The 17,353-nt window shown below is 35.6% G+C and overlaps 1 protein-coding gene across 6 annotated transcripts in view; it reads right to left on the bottom strand.

Moving 5' to 3' along the window:
• LOC127964794 (disco-interacting protein 2 homolog A) overlaps positions 1–17,353 on the bottom strand; it is a 116,008-nt gene that overhangs the window by 34,595 nt on the left and 64,060 nt on the right. For 3 of the 6 annotated variants that reach the window (XM_052565132.1, XM_052565133.1, XM_052565135.1), the window contains exons 2-5: positions 13,251–13,322; positions 8,574–8,693; positions 7,099–7,218; positions 815–1,060 (exon numbers count right to left, since the gene is read on the bottom strand). In XM_052565132.1, the coding sequence (XP_052421092.1) occupies positions 815–1,060; positions 7,099–7,218; positions 8,574–8,693; positions 13,251–13,322 (558 nt within the window). Of the gene's footprint in view, positions 1–814; positions 1,061–4,953; positions 4,988–7,098; positions 7,219–8,573; positions 8,694–13,250; positions 13,323–17,353 lie in introns of those variants that run through there. The other 3 variants (XM_052565134.1, XM_052565136.1, XM_052565137.1) reach the window with 2 other exon arrangements.

Genomic DNA, 17,353 nt, shown 5'->3' with positions numbered 1-17,353 from the left:
TCCACTAGTGTTCAGAAGTTTGAGGTCGGGAAGATTTTTAAAGTTTTTAATGCTCTCCAAAGCTGCATTTATTTAATCAGAAATACAGAAACAGAAATATTGTGAAATATTATTACAATTTAAAATAACTGTTATCTAAATGGATATATTTTGAAATGTGATTTATTGTAGTAATGCAAAGCTGAATTTTCAGCATCATTACTCCAGTCTTCAGCTTCACATGCAAATCATCTTAATATACTTATTTGCCGCTCAAGAGACATTATTATCAATGTTGACAACTGTAATGTTGCTTACTATTTTTCTAGAAATGTGATACTGTGATATCTTTAAAGAAAAAACAAACAAAATCTTTCCTACCGCAAACTTTTAAACAGTAGTGTAGGCTGACCAAGGAAGAAATGCTGATTCATCTCATTTAAAGGAACAGTACGCCCAGAGATTAAAAGCCTCACATCTTTAAATCCTGTAAGACTTCCTCTTTTCAATTGAACATAAAAACGGAATAGAACAACACATTTTAGAACAATGTCTGAATTCTGCTGAATTCATATGACGGATCTGTGTCAGTAACAGACGAAAATTTAAGTCATTATTTAACTTTATCTCGCATCAAAAATATTGCATGGCTTTAGAAGACTTATAAGTCTTATGGACTTCAATTTTCATAGTGCTGTTTTGTCAGGCCTAGTCTCTATTCATTTCCACATCTGAGTTTCTGAAGACATGTATCTAAAAACAGAGCGGTTGAAGTCTATGTGTATGTCTGTTCTGAGGATGTGAGGAGAGGTTCGTTGGAGTGGTGAGCACTGACCTAGCTGTGTGTGAGCCATGAGGTCGGCCAGTACGGTTGCGGCTGATGCAGAGGTGGTGTTTGTGGCGTGATGGGGTCTTCCTCCGGGGTGGGAGGAGGTGGAGGATGCAGACGATGAGGTGGAGGAGCCCTGGATGACTCTGTTAAACCAGTGCTCTACGCTAGGATGTGCCTGATAAGGAGACGAGGAGGCGATCCGTCCCTGCCGGCGCAGTGAACCTTCGTCTTCTGATGCAGAGGAGGTGTCTGGGAGGACAAGAACAAGAGCACTAATGGTTGGGTGGAACCGTTTAATTCAATATGACAAAATGATAATGTTTTGTGATTTGTGAAACCTTTTGTGGAGCCATACTGGATAAAATAAACCTAAAAATGGTAGTTTGTCTTATGAGGAAATTAATTATCTAATGAAGCCAAGTATGTAGTTGGTAAGATGTTCTCTGCTGTCACTGTACTTTAATACAAGTTTGCATGTACTTACAGGTGAAATTATAAGTCTGATAATATGGAAAATAATAACACACCTCTAAATTGAGGATTCATAGTTTCAGAAAATGTATTTTGTTTGCATTGAACTGGCATATATATTCAAAGAGTTTTCATGCTAATGACTGTATTACATTTGTTATAAATAACACAGATCAACATTCAGCAGCTCTTAAAAACATGAAAATACTGCTCTGGCAAAACTCATTATATCTTTTAAAGTTTGTTTTGAATATAGATTATGCAGACCTTTGAACCTCTCACATTATAATTGATATGGAAACATGAAAAAAGGCATTGCACTGGAGACTCAGTTAGTTGGGTGACATGTCTGAGTCTGATTACCACTTCATAGCCTTAAGACCTCAAACAATCAATACATTACATAACTAGTCATTACCACTGATCTAACCCATCTAAAAAAAATGTGCCTTTCTTCATCTTGCACTCGGATATAACGATATGATACTAACATACTTACATTGGCCCCCAAAGAAAAAAAAGTGTCATGAGTACTCAAACTTTTTTTCCCAATGTCTTTTAATCAGCTGGTAGTGGATGCATGAAGTCAGTTCTCCTCAAATAAACACATTACATATCATCATGATCAACTAAAATTGCATGGCCAATGTCAAATTACTTTCCATCAACACTCTGAACAGTATCATTTCAGAGCTAAAAATCTTCATTTTATTTTTAAATAAAGCTTTAAAAATGCTTTATTTTGGAACCACTGTTATAAAAGAAAGATAAAAGCTATATTCAAAGCCTCCATCACAAACTTCAGAAGGACTGATATATGATTGTTATGAAAGATAAAGCAGTCCTGACTAAAATATCACTTTGATGAGAAATGCCGGGGGTTAAGCTGGAAAATACATATGATGTAATGCTCATGTGGTCAGAAACGAAGCATGTGAGGCCTGCAGTTATGGGAACACGCATGACTACATCATTCCCCCTATTATTAAGACATTATAAACGTAATGCCACAGAAAATAACAGATGTACGCCAATTAATGAAGAAAATATGTCATATAGCTAAACCATCTGCACTATTTCATCATTCTGCTGAGATTTAAAAACAACAATGAGAGAAAGAACCCAGTGAATTCATGATCAGCTAACTCTTTCAGAAAAGTAAACTGTAATGATCATTAGACTGCATTACCACTAATGCACTGGTGCTTGTCTAGTTAATTTACTATTTGATATACTTAATTTGAGACTGTAAATTCACAGTATTTATTTATTATTGTCCATAAGTCTTACTGTCAACAAGTCACTTAAGTGTAAATAATGTTTGTGACAATAACATGAGTTACATAATGAAGGGTATTTCCATTTCATACTATCATACTATCATGTACCCCTTTATTATGTAAATAAATGTTTAATATATCCCATAAAATAAAATATATATAAAAAAAACAACAACATCCATACACGTTAGAGTAAAATTGCACAACACATTTAAGGAGTTTATTGTATTTTTCACCATTAAACTGCATAGATCAGGTGCAACGCCAGCCGATTTTGCAGGGCTTCAGCACCGAATGTTTTGAGTCAAGCCCCGAATGTAATGAGTGTCACTGAACAAATATGAAACTGGACAATAACCTATGTAAACCCCCGAAATCATAAGTTGCATTATTTAATTGCGCTTTGGCTTTGCATATACTGTATACAGCCTGTAAAAATAGACCTTAAAATAATGTAGCCAATAGAAAAAAAAAAAAAAAAAAAAAAAAAAAAAACTCTTTAAGTGATCCCTGTATTTACATAAATTGGTCTGGGCTAAGCCCCGGATGTCCTTCAGGGTTGGAAACGCCCCTGGCTTAGACGTGCACTGAGAAAATAAGGGACAAATGAATGCGTAAAAAGACAAAAGAGCGAGAGATTGACTGACAAGAAGCCTGTAGGTGGTAGAAAATTCGTATAACATTAATTATGCAATTAATCACCTACAGGGAGCAATTACAATGGAGCGTGTCCAGCAAATTAGGAGACAGACACTGAGCAACAAACAGTCATGCATTAAATGTGAAAGGCATTAGCCTAATGTATCTCTTTAAAACAGGAGAATAATCTACTTACACTCAAGGGTGCCTGATACCTGTTATCATTAGAGCAAAACAGTCCTGAACCCTGAATAAATCCCTGAACTCCATTTAAACTAAAGCTTAGCATTACTTACATTGACTTACATTTTGAAACTGAAATGACTGATGATGCTGCCAATTTAGAGATCAAGGTGGACTATCATCAATAGTCAATAATTGTAAATTATCCAATATATGAAAATAGAAATCAGAATTTGTAAATGGTTATTATATTTCACAGTATTGTTATTTTACCTTTATTTTTGATCAAATAAATGCAATCTTTAAAAAAGTAAAAAAAAAAAAAAAAAATATATATATATATATATATATATATATATATATATATATATATATATATATATATATATATATATATATATATATATATAAAATCTTACACAATTCTTGCTAAATCAAACCTCTTTATTCTTGCCCAGACTTAGGAATTTTGTTACGATGTGATCAGAAATGCTTTAAAAATGTATGCATGTCTAATAATTTATAAGCAGCTCGCAAAAGAATCTCATTAAAAACTAGGCTCATTATTGTGAGAACTATTGTAATTCTATTCTCACTTCATGTCCTCAGGCACTTGGAGAGTAACCTTGACACAGATGCAGAAAGAGCAAGATGGAAAGACAAAGAGACAGAGACAATAGGCATGAAATAGAGTCATGGGAGAACACAAGTGATTTAAGAGAGAAATTGAGAATGACAAGGAGGGAAAGGATGAGACCGAAATGAACTGGAATGAGGAGGTGTGCCAAGAAAAGACAGAATGAAGAAAGACTGCACTTTTAACAACTGCTGTACTGAAAACCTGACCTTTAAAACAGAAATAATTCTTCTAAACTTCTCTATCAGTCACTCCACCAGAAAAGAGTCTGAGGTCATGTCCAGAGGAGAAACCTGGCACAGTCTCACAGGACAGAACAGACCAGGAGCTAACAGGATAATGGATGCAAAACAGTATAAGATGACGGAAAACATCAAAAACGGCAAGGAAAGTGGGTCAGACAGCATTTTTCAAGCTTGTCAGATCCAGACAGAAGATAAATCAAATCAGTCACAATGTAATAAAGCTGATATATTGCTATAGAATACAGAGGTTTGCTAGGTTTAATGTCAGTGATACCAAACTCCACTGGTTCTTGCATGTTACATGACTGACTGCAAGAGGAAATGTTTGATTATATGCAGGTGATATGCAGGAGATAAGCTATTTAGAAGACTTACATAGCAAATCAGTCTGTAATCAAAACATAATGACTTCATTTTTCATTTTTAGGTGAACTAGTTCTTTAAAACTGACCGCAGTTTGTCAAGAATGAGGTAAGAGGGGATGGGGCATAGGGCAAGATGGGTATCTGACAGGCCAGATGGGTTATCAGATCATCTCCATCGGGGCACTTTATGTGTGTGTGTGCATTACTGCATTCAGGACACAAAAGAATTAGCGGACCATTACCAATTCCCACAGGGGGGCGACCCTGAAACGGGCCCGTTATGCTGATCTGACTCCACCCTTGAACCTTTAATCCCACTGACCTTTCACTGACTTTATCATTCTGACCGAAGAAGGACAGAAGAGTGTATCAGGACACCAAGAATCAGAAACTCGTTAACACTAAAAAAACAAGGAGAGACAATAATGTAATCCAAATTGATGGACGAAGCAAAGACATTACACAAACACGAGGAGAGAGATGAGCTTTTCTGACCACATGATGTAATAATGTGTAATGTGTAAAGAAATTAACTAACATAACAAAAACTGTAAAAAGTAAAGTCTTATTATTATAACAAGATCAATACAGATATAACACTAAAAAACCAATAGGAATGAATAATCAATCATAAAACTCTTCAGAATAGCTTATTGATTCTTCCAAGTCCGCAACACAGCCAATCGATCTCTCTTTCATATACAGTATATGCAACCTTATTTATTTTGGTCCTGTTTTCTTAGCTCTCCTCCTCCCCAGCTCCACGTGTCTAGATCTACTTCAGGGTTCTTTCTACTTTACCTTGCAGGAGCATCATGTAAACTAAATATTTTTCTGATCGACTAGTAGTTGTTCATTTGAGGCAATTAGTCAACTAATCGGACATTCATATGAATAAACCACATAATTCACAGTAATGAGCCTTTAATTTGCCTATAGCCTATCAGCGTTTAAGAGAACACATAATTGCAACATCTCACCTCAGAAGTAATGATTACAAATGCTTCAGGGGAAAAAAAGAGAAAGAAAACTGTCATAGCATTATAATAATTAATTGATTAGCTAGTTTCTTCTGTATTTCTGACTGCACTGACACTAACTGTCATCTCCACAGTGGACGTGCACATTTCATACGGAACATAATCTCAAATAGTTTGCTTTCATTATTTTACAAAAGCACAATGTTTTGTTGTTATTTTAAAGTGCACACAAATGAAAGTAGACATTTTTACAGATTCGAAAGATGTATTAACTCTAATATGTAGGCTATATATATATATGTATTTTAAGTTAAATGCAAATGATCTCACCAGCACATCCAAGTTAATTTTTCATGCAGTGAGCATGCTACTATTCATCTTTCACACTACACACAATCACTTGCATAGTGCACATATTTCTAGGATAACGTTAAAGCGATCGGCTTTTCCATGTTTCAGATGATAAGCCACATTTGAGGTCAGTGAACAAAATGAATATATGCATGTCCTGAATAATCTGTCCATTCACCACGTCAACACTTTCTGTTTTCTTTTTCTTTTTCCTGCGACTAAGTGCCTAATAAAATGTTGTCGACTTTTGGTCACCTAAAGGGTGAATATATTACATCAGAAGGATTTGTTCATGCCAGCAGCACCAATGTAAAAATAAAAAGGCTGATAAACCTGTAAACTCCTTTTCCTATGAATAAAATGCGGTTAAAATCTATTTTGAGAGATCAAATGTGATTTCATGTATCAGCTTTTTAAGACAGCATTGAGATTAAAAGTAGGGCCGATAAGGTTTCTCCTCCTTAGAAAAATACACCAGTGATATCACGTTTCCTATCAAATCATCATTCATTCATAAGAGATCATAATAATGTTTCAAACTGTGCTCAAATTTGCCTAAAATCTTTCTCTAAATCTAAAAAAATCTAATGATCTAAGCAGTCCACATTAATGTTAGAGCTCTATACTGTTACTGGCAACAAGTGTCCCATTGTGTCATCTTAATTCCTTCAAGGGAATCAGTTAATACTTAAAAGAAACTCAGTCACATGAGCTATGATGAAAAAACAATCTCTTAATGTCCATTCTGTGATTGCTGACATTTGTGTATTAACTAAATGTGATAACTCATATAGCTAAATCGGTAGCCAGTGGGTCAATAAAGTTGGTGCTTTGTTAAATATCTCCATATGCAGGCATGTGGGAAGGTGGTCTGGGAACTGAGTGGTCAGAGGCTGTTCTCTTTGACTAAATAATGAGGCTATTATTCAGAAATCTATGCATTGTTCTCTCGAGGCTAAGAAGATCAAAACATCTTGATACTATCATGGACTGAAATGCACATTGAAAACTGTTGTCAGCTGAAAAATGTAAATATAAAGTACAAATGCTTCCAAAACATGTTCTGCTATAGCCTTGATAGAAAATGCTCCCGTAAAGTTCCTAAATGTGTGTACCTGGTATGTGTGTGTGTTTACCTGGAGGAGTGCATGCTTCCACTGAAGACTGCACTAGAACAGAGCGTCTCTTGGAGGGCATCGGCATCTTTCTTTCTTTATACTTTGCCAAGGCTGCTTGAACGGCTTCTGTGTGAAGGTCTGTGGGGACACAGATAGTGGCAACTTAAGACGAGCCAGACATCAGAGAATGAACATTTTCAAATCCCAGTTGTCCATATGATACGATGGAACAGATATCATAATAACAAAGATAATAATAATAATATACTCCTCGCCAAGGTGCCTGCTTCCTTTATTCACATGATTTAATGATTCATTCACATTACTTAATATACATGCAAGTTAATCAGTAATAATTTAACATGCAATAGTGAAACTGACCCTAGAAATGCGCTTAAATGTATTGAATGAATTGCAGATAATTTAATATTAATGATTTAACATTTTCATGACTGTTTCTTAACACAAGTTTTAAATGTACTAAATTCCAGCTTCATTACAAATGTGAAATAATTAACTTTACATTACAACTATATTTAAATACATCCCATAAAAGATTCAGAAGAAATTACATTTAAATATATTGTAGTTTATCATACAGCAAATGCTTGTCAAAGGAAAAAGTAATTCTGAAGTTCACACAAGAATCAATTAGTGTCTGTTGTGCTTGTCCCTCGTGATTACAGAGCTTAAAGGGAAACGGGACCATTTTTCCATGTTCCACTATGTTCTTCCCTCATCTTAGATGAGTTGATACGTACCTCTCCCGTCTCAATGCTTGCACTCAATTGCTGTAGCACGTGGCACCACTATGCTAGCGTTTAGCTTAGCACCATTCATTCCTTAGGATCCAAACAGGGATGAATTTTGAAGCTACCGAACACTTCCATGTTTTCCCTATTTAAAGACAGTTATATGAGTAGTTACACGAGTAAGCATGGTGACAGAAAATAAACAGTGGCGATTTCCTAAGCGGATAAAAATGATGACTATAATACATGGCGGAAGAGCACTTTGCAGCACTTTGACCTCGGCGCAGTAATATCATCACTCCTAAAAACACCTCCTCTCCCTCTAACTTCTGTCAATACAACCAACATGATGAGTTTTCAGGGGTGATGATATTACTGCACCAAGGTCGAAGTGCTGCGAAGTGCTCTTCCACCATACATTATAATTATCTTTTTTATCCGCTTAGAAAGTCAACAAGTTTTATTTCTGTCACCATACTTACTTGTGTAACTATTCATGTAACTGTCTTTAAATAGGGAAGACATGGTTTGGTAGCTTCTAAATTCATCCCTGATTATATCCTATGGTGTATAATGTATGGTGCTAAGCTAAATGCTAGCATAGTGGCGCCACGCGCTACAGAAATTGAGTGCATGCACTGAGATGGGAGAGGTACGTGTCAACTCGTATGAATTGAGAGAAGAACATACTGGAATATGGAGAAACGGCGGCATTTAACTTTAACAGAGAAATGTTTCTACCTGATCTAAAGCATTCATCCCTTGAGTTTGCCACCCGGGGCTTGTTCTGTTTGGAGCCTGGAGGGGCCACCTGTGACGACGTTTGGATCCTATGTTCTATCTGCAGAGACGGATCTACACCTGCACACAAAACAGGCCAGAATATGATAATCTCAGTCAAATGCATTACTTCAGTTTCCATGCTTGGCATTTTACCCATTAGAAAGCTAACTGTGTTGTAGTGCAGTTATAACAAATGGACTGAAGCAGTCAGCATGGGGAACTAGGCACGGAAGAAATTACACTACATTAAACACAGAATAAAGGTCACTAAACTGCAGTAAAACACTGTTACAACTATTGGGTTTGCAGAAGTTGACTCTTACAGAGAGAAATTCTCTTTAAATAAATGATCGAAGTGACACTATTCAATTTCAACGCTATCCTCACATTGAGATAGCGACATAAATCTTCTCTTGACTTCAGACTTCTCTGCTGTCTGGGTAATACAACACCTTGAGATCAATGGGCCCTTTACACCACATCTGAGCTCCAAACAGAGCTCTCACGGTGAGCCAGTGCTGACGCAGAGTGTCTCATTCACAATACTTCATCAAACTTGACAGACATGAGATGAAGAGACACACAGATCTTACATCAACCTACAGGAGCAAAGTTAGTTCTGCTGTGACAGTCACAGGCGGTCGGAGTCATTTACAAAACAGGTTTCAGCTGAGACTGAAGTTTGCCATTGAGAAGATCACAACTTCTCGCCAATATGAGCTACTAATAATTTAAAGTATATATACGTATATATATATCTCTCTCAGCCTATAATCACAGCCTATTGAGGATGGACTTCAATTGAGAATAAGTAATTGTAAATTATGTATCAGCCCTGAATTTAAGCCATCTAATTAAATCTTAAATTGCAGTATGCACAATATCAGCATAGTTTTTGTGAATTTGGAGAAATCTCTTGCTTGTAGAAGGTTCAGACTGATGATTCATGCAGCGCTGCGGTTACATAAGAGTCATCACAGCTGTAGCTGCCGCAGCAAAAATGAGAAATCAAAGAGGCTTATGCTCTGATATCCGGTCTAGTCACCCTCCATCTATCACATCAGGAAGAGTCCAATGAATGCTACGGATATCTTAGGATTCATTTATAACAAACACAGGGACAGATGAAGGACATTTAAAAGAAAAAGCATAGACATGCCTCAGACCTAAGTGAATCGTTGTGACACGGGTGAACATCTATCAACGGTTAAGACAAGTAGTGACATATTATCCTTTATCCTGGAAAGCCAATGTAAGCGACACAGGATTGTTTACCTCCTCCCAAACCGTTTGCCTAGCAACCACTTTATATTGACCTCTAACCCCCAAAATCCCTGAAAGAAACTTCGGCTGACTGTGTTGACATGGGGGAGCATTCATTAGGGCTCAATGAGGGCTAATGTCCCTAAACAACCAAACTGAGCTCAGGAAAGGTCACAAACTTAACCACAGAACATGATATATAAACACAGGCGTTGCCAACTGTAGGACTAGTTTAGGATTAGTAGAATATTCTGCACTGCGTTATGCGTTAATTCTGCTTTGGTAAAATGTTTTTTTTTTTGTAAACATTATTATTATTATTATTACTGTTTCCAAGCAAGGATGACTTCAATTGAATAAAACTAACAGTAAAGTAATTTGCAAAGTTAGTGCAAAAGATTTCCATCTGAAATAAATTTAAAATATTGTGTTCTTTGTATTCATTAAACATTTCTGAAATAAACAGACTAGAGCAATGAAGCTGAAAATTCAGCTTTGCATCACAGGAATAAATTACATTTTAAAATATATATTATTGTACATATTATACAAGCCTTATTGAGAGAGTTATTTCAAAACCAATGTAAAATATCATCTGCCCCGAATTTGGCCGATGGTGTATAAAAACATGACTTAACATGAGTTCCTTTACAGTATTTAAAACAGCAGTCCCACCAAAAAAAACACAACTTAAACTGCTTTACAACTCAAATACCACACATTTGTGGATGTAAGGTTTACTAGTGCTTAAAACACACACACACACACACACACACACACACACACCCACACACACACACACACACACACACAACCTGCTCATTTCTGCTTTTAAACCCTCTGGACTGCTTTTCCCTCATAGACTTCCTTTGCAAACTGCTGCAAACATGACTATTATCCCTTAGAATACGTCTTATAAAAATGCCTTTTATTTCCTCTGTTATTAAGTGTACCGTAACTGCTTAAGGTCTTTCCAATAACTGCACAGTAACAGCATTATAATACAGTTTATAATAAGAGTCCTGCTGTTTCTATCAGTTTTGGGCCCTGTGAGGACTGAACAGGAGATGCTCACTCCATTTAGCTCTGGTTCTGGGAAACACTTTACCACAAAACCTCCAATCCTGCTTAACTCAACAAAAGCTTACGAATGGAAAAGTTGTATAAGGACAGTAAGACACAATCTGCAACATTAACCGAAATGAGGGACTTTGGTTCATAAGAGCTAAAACGCATGGCCTATCCATATACAATGTCCAGATAGCGTGTGATCTCAACAGCACGGCTTCACAAAAGCTCAACTATGTGCAAAGACAACAGAGCCATAAATGCTACAAGTAACTCTGTCCAGTTGCTAAGCAAAAAAAAAAGTCCCTCTACAGTTGGCTGATAACCAGCCAATCACATCCCTGCTTCCAAACGATTGTTACTAGTCAGATCTGGACGCAAGAAGATGCCACAATGTAACAATTAGAAGATTTTTAGGAAACGTGCAAGCCTTAATGAGGTCTCATTTAGACTTTTGATTCTAATGAGCTTTAATTGGTTACATAAAAAGATAGATTTGAGATTTGGTCAAATGAAGAACTGAACTGAGTAACAGAAACAGGCTTTGTTAATAACTGACCTTGCTTACATAACAAATAGCTTAGCTACTTAGATTTGTTCAGTACTAGTGCACGAGTACAAAACTGGTGATAGAACTTTCCAGCAAACTGTGTGGCGTTTTCTTCTTTGGTCTGAGGTTAATCACGCTGAAGTTCAGCTAATTGCATTTATATTCTAAACTTAAACTATAATATATTTTAATTCAAATGCAATTAACATGCAACTAAGTGCACAGATATATAACATTCATTTCACACACTAAATGTATTATTTTAAAGTATATCAGAAGTAGTCTACTGTGTGCTTCTTTTCACAGTGGTTTCTCAGTAGATCATTGGGGAAAGTGTGGTGGTCTGTCAGCCAGCTTAGAAAACGACAAAGACAAACCCCACAATGGAGTGCAATCTCTGCTGTGAGGCTAATTTAAAATGAAGTCCTAATTTCCTGTTTCAAAGCCAAACCAAAAATATAGAGCGGGGGCCCAGACAGACGTTCACTTTTCCACAAGCCACCGCAACTATCATAAAATATTTATGCAGAGCCATTCTAAAATTAAACATACACAAGGAATATAGATTGAGCTTGTCATCCAGCATCCAGTGAGGGAGGGAGAGCCCCGAGGGGGTTGTTAGGACACATGAGCAGTCTAACTACTGACCCTCACGTGTGAACAAAATCACCAAAAGAGATGCCATTGATCGGGGAAGAGGGAGATGCAGGACCCTGGGCCCTCTTCCTGTGCTGCTGTTCTCTGGCTTTTCCCACCAGTGCTGTTACTGTCAACTACTGTAAAACTTAAACATTAAAAAATTAATAAAGCTGAAAAATAACATATAGGCCTATAATAAATACTTAAATTACTAAATAGTAATAATAACAACAAAATAAATATATAAAAATGAAATGATTCTAGTAATACATACCAGCAGAGTGCATCATTATGATCATGATGTGTGCAATTTTTAGCAAGAGTTCACCCAAAAGATCGTCCTTATTTATTCACACTATATATATATATATATATATATATATATATATATATATATATATATATATATATATATATATATATATATATATATATATATATATATATATATATATATAATTTATACATTTATTTAATTATTTTATTTTATTTTTTATTATGGCAGGTCACAGACTCCATAACATAATAGTTTTTCTTTTTTATTATTGTATGCAAACATGAACTAGGTTTTAAGTTTTTCCTTAAAATAAAATAAAATAAAATAGTCTATTCCTCAGACAAAGCAACTGTATAACTACAGAATACTATGAAAACACAAACAGTGTGAACATTCTGCAAAATATCTTGATTTGATTTATTTAAAGAGATGACATCAATAAAAGACATGAAAAGAACAAGGAACCATAAATAAATGTCACATCTATATTCTGCATTTAAAAGAGATATCATGCCGGAATATATGGGCTGTTGCTAGCCACCCTAAACCAAACAACAAAGACAGACACACCACATAATTGAGAGTTTAGGCGGTTTGAACCCTGCACTTAGATTTGAGCTTTATAGCATGGATAACTGCTATTCCCCAGAGAGACACACACATTGTTTCCATTAGTTCTGTAACCGTGCATGTATTTCAGATCAGTCCAGACCGCAGTAAAATGTAGACCTCTCATGAAGGTCAAAGATTTTTACAGATTTTATAACCTAGACATGCACAGTCTGCTAAAAAAGTAAATTAAACGGTGGCTTTACAGTTGATAAGGGGGGTTGTTTACCTTGTATCTGGGGTATGTAGGGCGCCAATAATTTCCCTCTTTTCTTTTCATAGCCTTTCTGTGTGATGTCACCTACAGAGAGAGAGAAAGAGAAAGGGATTTTGATGAATCATGTATTCTGTGTTTGAAAAGCTGGCATCACATTGCTCAGTGTCAGCCGATCACCCTGGCACAGCAGGGCACAGAGAAAGTTCACCAGCCCGCTGCCACGCTGAGCTCCGCAACTGCTGTTTAGTAAAAGCAATGCAATGCAAACTGGCAGCACACACACAATTTTCCAGTACAAAAAAAAAAAAAAAAAAAAAAAAAACACAATATGCACTCTTACCTGAGCTTATAACCATCCTTTTATAAAAAATATATATATATATAATAATAATAAAAAATTTAATTGTTTAAAACAATCCCAATGCAAAGACAATTCTGCACTGAAATAACTACCTTAAGGAGCCTAATCTAACCCTTTAAAGTTACTGTTGTTCATAGAGTTAAATATAATGCTGCTGAATAGAGTTGATTCAGCAATCTGAATATATTTATTGCAACATGCATCATGGTCTTTTTGGTGACAGACAGTGAAACAAAAGTCATGACATAAATGTCATTACATCAACAAAATAGACAAATAATGAACTACTGTTCAAAAGTTTAAAGTCGGAAATTAATATTTTTATTCAGCAAGGATGCATTAAATAGAAGGTGACAGTAAAAGCTTTTACATTGTTACAAAATAATTATATTTCAAAGTATTTCTGTTCCTCTGAATTCCTGATTTCCTGACAAAATGCATCAGTTTCCACAAGAATATGAAGCAGCACATACATGGTAATGATATATATATACTGTATATATATATATATATATATATATATATATATATATATATATATATATATATATATATATATATATATATATTTTTTTTTTTTTTTTTTTTTTTGCAGCAAATCTGGATATCAGAATGATTTCTGAAAATTACATTTTAAAATACATAAAAAATTAAATACAATACTGTGACAATATTACTGTTTTTACTGAATAAATGTAGTCATGTTGTCTTGTTGCACATACAAAAAATTACAATGTAAAAAAAAAAAAAGATCTTACCAAAACCAAACTTCTGAACGATAGTATAACATTCTAATATTATTCTAATATTATATTTTAATGTACCGTGCTAGTCAGTTCTAGCAGATGTATAATAAATGACAAATTATTGCATTTTTACTCCAAACTTAATGAATAGATAGCGAATTATAATTTTACTGACACACTTGGTGCGATTTTCCTCCTGTTTATTCCACCAGCAGATATAGCTGACGGCAGACCACACAGGCCTAATCACAGGCTGTCTGAGACACATGCAATTTTATAAACTAATGGAGACCTTTCTGAACAGAATGCCACCACAATGGCACGGGCAGGCCTCCGTCTGCCACACTTCAGTTACTCTTCAATCAAATGAAGAGGAAATATACACTGAAAATCCAACATATGAGAGATGTAAACATACAAAAGCCAAGTGTAAGGCTGAAAATTGTCCCATTTGTGACTGTCATGGTCAGTTGAGTCTTTCCTAGACTAGATGGATGGAGTCTGTGTGATGGGGTCTGAGTATATAATATGTCTGACAGTTATTATTCCAAGCGCACAGGACTATTGAGATGAAGCCCATGATCACATCGGTCAGACATTATAATGATAAAACAGACCAAATAAGCATGACATCAATGAACAACCCCAAGTGAACCAACCAATCAGGTCATGTTGACTGGTTTGTAGGAGTATGTGCTGTGACTGTGAGAAAATCAAAGTTGAGGATTGAAAATTAACACTGCTAAATGTGTCACATTGATCCTGCTTGGGAATGTAGAATTTTGTTTTGCATCACCCTGCATCACCCTGCTTCCCTCCAAGATCCAAGCCTGTAAAGGAGCTTTTACTCCACCAACAAAAGCCATATTGATTCAGCGTGGAGGCCACGGCTCTGCTGACTGACACCACTAAAGAAAAGTGAGCCTCCCAAACTGGTGTCTCTGACACATTCCCCTCCCAGCGCCTTTCCCAGCCATCCAGAAAAGATGATAAAAGGGGGTGCTGGGAAAACTTACCACTCAAACAGCTGGGTCGCCAAACAACACAGCTAACCTGCAGTTCACAACAGCCACTAAACACTATCATTTTACCTCAAAGATATGCCAAATTTGATGCCAAAATCTGGAAACTAGGCTTGTCTTCGAGAAAGATGGATGATGGAATGACTGAGGTTTTTAGTGGGCGGGAGCAGAGGTGTGATCAGCAGACACTGTCTCCAGTGTGTACAGATGCCCCTGAGTCACCGTCAGGAGCTGAGAGGTCTACTGTCTCCAGAGCGAGATGTGGATCATGCAAACAATGCGCTACTGTATCAGGCAGCTGACCTGACGCATGCATTGTCTGCTCAAACACAGAGCGTGGTGCAACACACAATGGACGGCTATTCTCCTGCCTACACAACCTCTCTGAACTACCTCCTTCTGTTACAGGAGACCTCAGCTCATCCAGGCAACAGTGTTACCCAGAGAGACACAGATTAGCAAAGATGGACTATATGTACAGAATGCAGTGGTGAAAAACAACAGAGCATCTTACAATGCACTAATAGTAACATTATGGCCGTTACCGATAATATATATTTTTTGTATTAAATTTTTTTTTTTAATCTTACAATTAAAATTAATCAGCTCATAAAGATATGCTCATATTTTTTTCCATTTTCAGGTTGATAACCGATAAATATATAACCGATAAATGACATTAACATTTTCTACAAAATGTAGACAAAAGTAATTTGTCTATATAAAAACTAAAAGCTAAAATCAGTAGATCAATACCAATAAGCAGAAATGTTTTTTTTTTTATGTCAAGGCCAATAAAAGATAAATGGCTTATAATAAAATCCTATGCTATTTTGTCTCATTAATTGGAAAATAAAATACAAAAAATAAATCGACCAATACTGATAAGCCAAGTTTTTTTTTTTTTTTTTTTATGCTAAGGCCAATAACCGATAAATGGCTGATATTAAAATGTTCTACTATTTTATCTAAATAAGTAAAAAAAATAGAAATAAATAAAATCAATCAGTATCTGATACTTATAAGCTGATATATATATATATATATATATATATATATATATATATATATATATATATATATATATATATATATTATTCAATATATATAGTTTGTTTTTTTCATGTTAAGGCCAATTATCAATAAATTGCAGCTATTAAAATTTGCCACTATTCAATGTAAACAAACTAAGAAAAATTTTATATAAAATCGATTATGTTAAATGCTACAAGTTTAGTCATCGTAATATTATAATATACAGTCTGAAAATATCTTCATTTGGAGAAATTGAAATTACTCACGCTTTTAAGTAATATACATGTAAAAAAAAAAAAGGGTTAGCAAATAAATAAATAAATACAAATTATATAAAAAATGGCCACATTGACCAACAGAAAACTGTTTGTTGAAAATGGCTTCTGAGCTAAATGTGCTTCATACAACGCTACACTATTGACAACTGATTTTGTTGCCAAAATTTTGCTAATCTGGCCACATCTTCACACTAGCCACTGACCACAACCATTACTATCGGAAATTGTTTTTAAGTACGGTAATCAAAAAAAGATGTTAATAACAAAGATTCTGAGGCATGAGAACATCTGGCTAACGATCAGCCCCACAGCAGGAGCTTTTGAGATTTGTGAATATTGTGTTTTAAATGATGCTCTAGTTCAGAGCGCTTGAAGATAAAAGTCAAAGGTCAATGAGCTCTCCCTGAGTGTGCGCTCAATACCAGGTGATGTTAGTATGGATGAGGATCAGGTGCTCATCCCTCCCACATCAAACCCTAAGAACCGGCCATTAGCTACTGATGGAGGGACAGTCAGGTGGCCACACAGACACTCTCCAGCTCATTTATATCTGCTGCACTGGGCTGTGTAAGTGAGGTGAGATTCTGACTTCAAAGATTTGACTTCCCCTAAGAAGAGGAGTGTGTTGTGCCTCATGACAACAGAATAAACTCGGGAGGCAGCAACTAATCAT

Source organism: Carassius gibelio, chromosome B9 (assembly GCF_023724105.1).
Source record: "Carassius gibelio isolate Cgi1373 ecotype wild population from Czech Republic chromosome B9, carGib1.2-hapl.c, whole genome shotgun sequence".
Taxonomy (NCBI): domain Eukaryota; kingdom Metazoa; phylum Chordata; class Actinopteri; order Cypriniformes; family Cyprinidae; genus Carassius; species Carassius gibelio.
The sequence above is the reverse complement of the archived record's forward strand: the minus strand, read 5'-3'. Positions and strand labels throughout refer to the sequence as shown.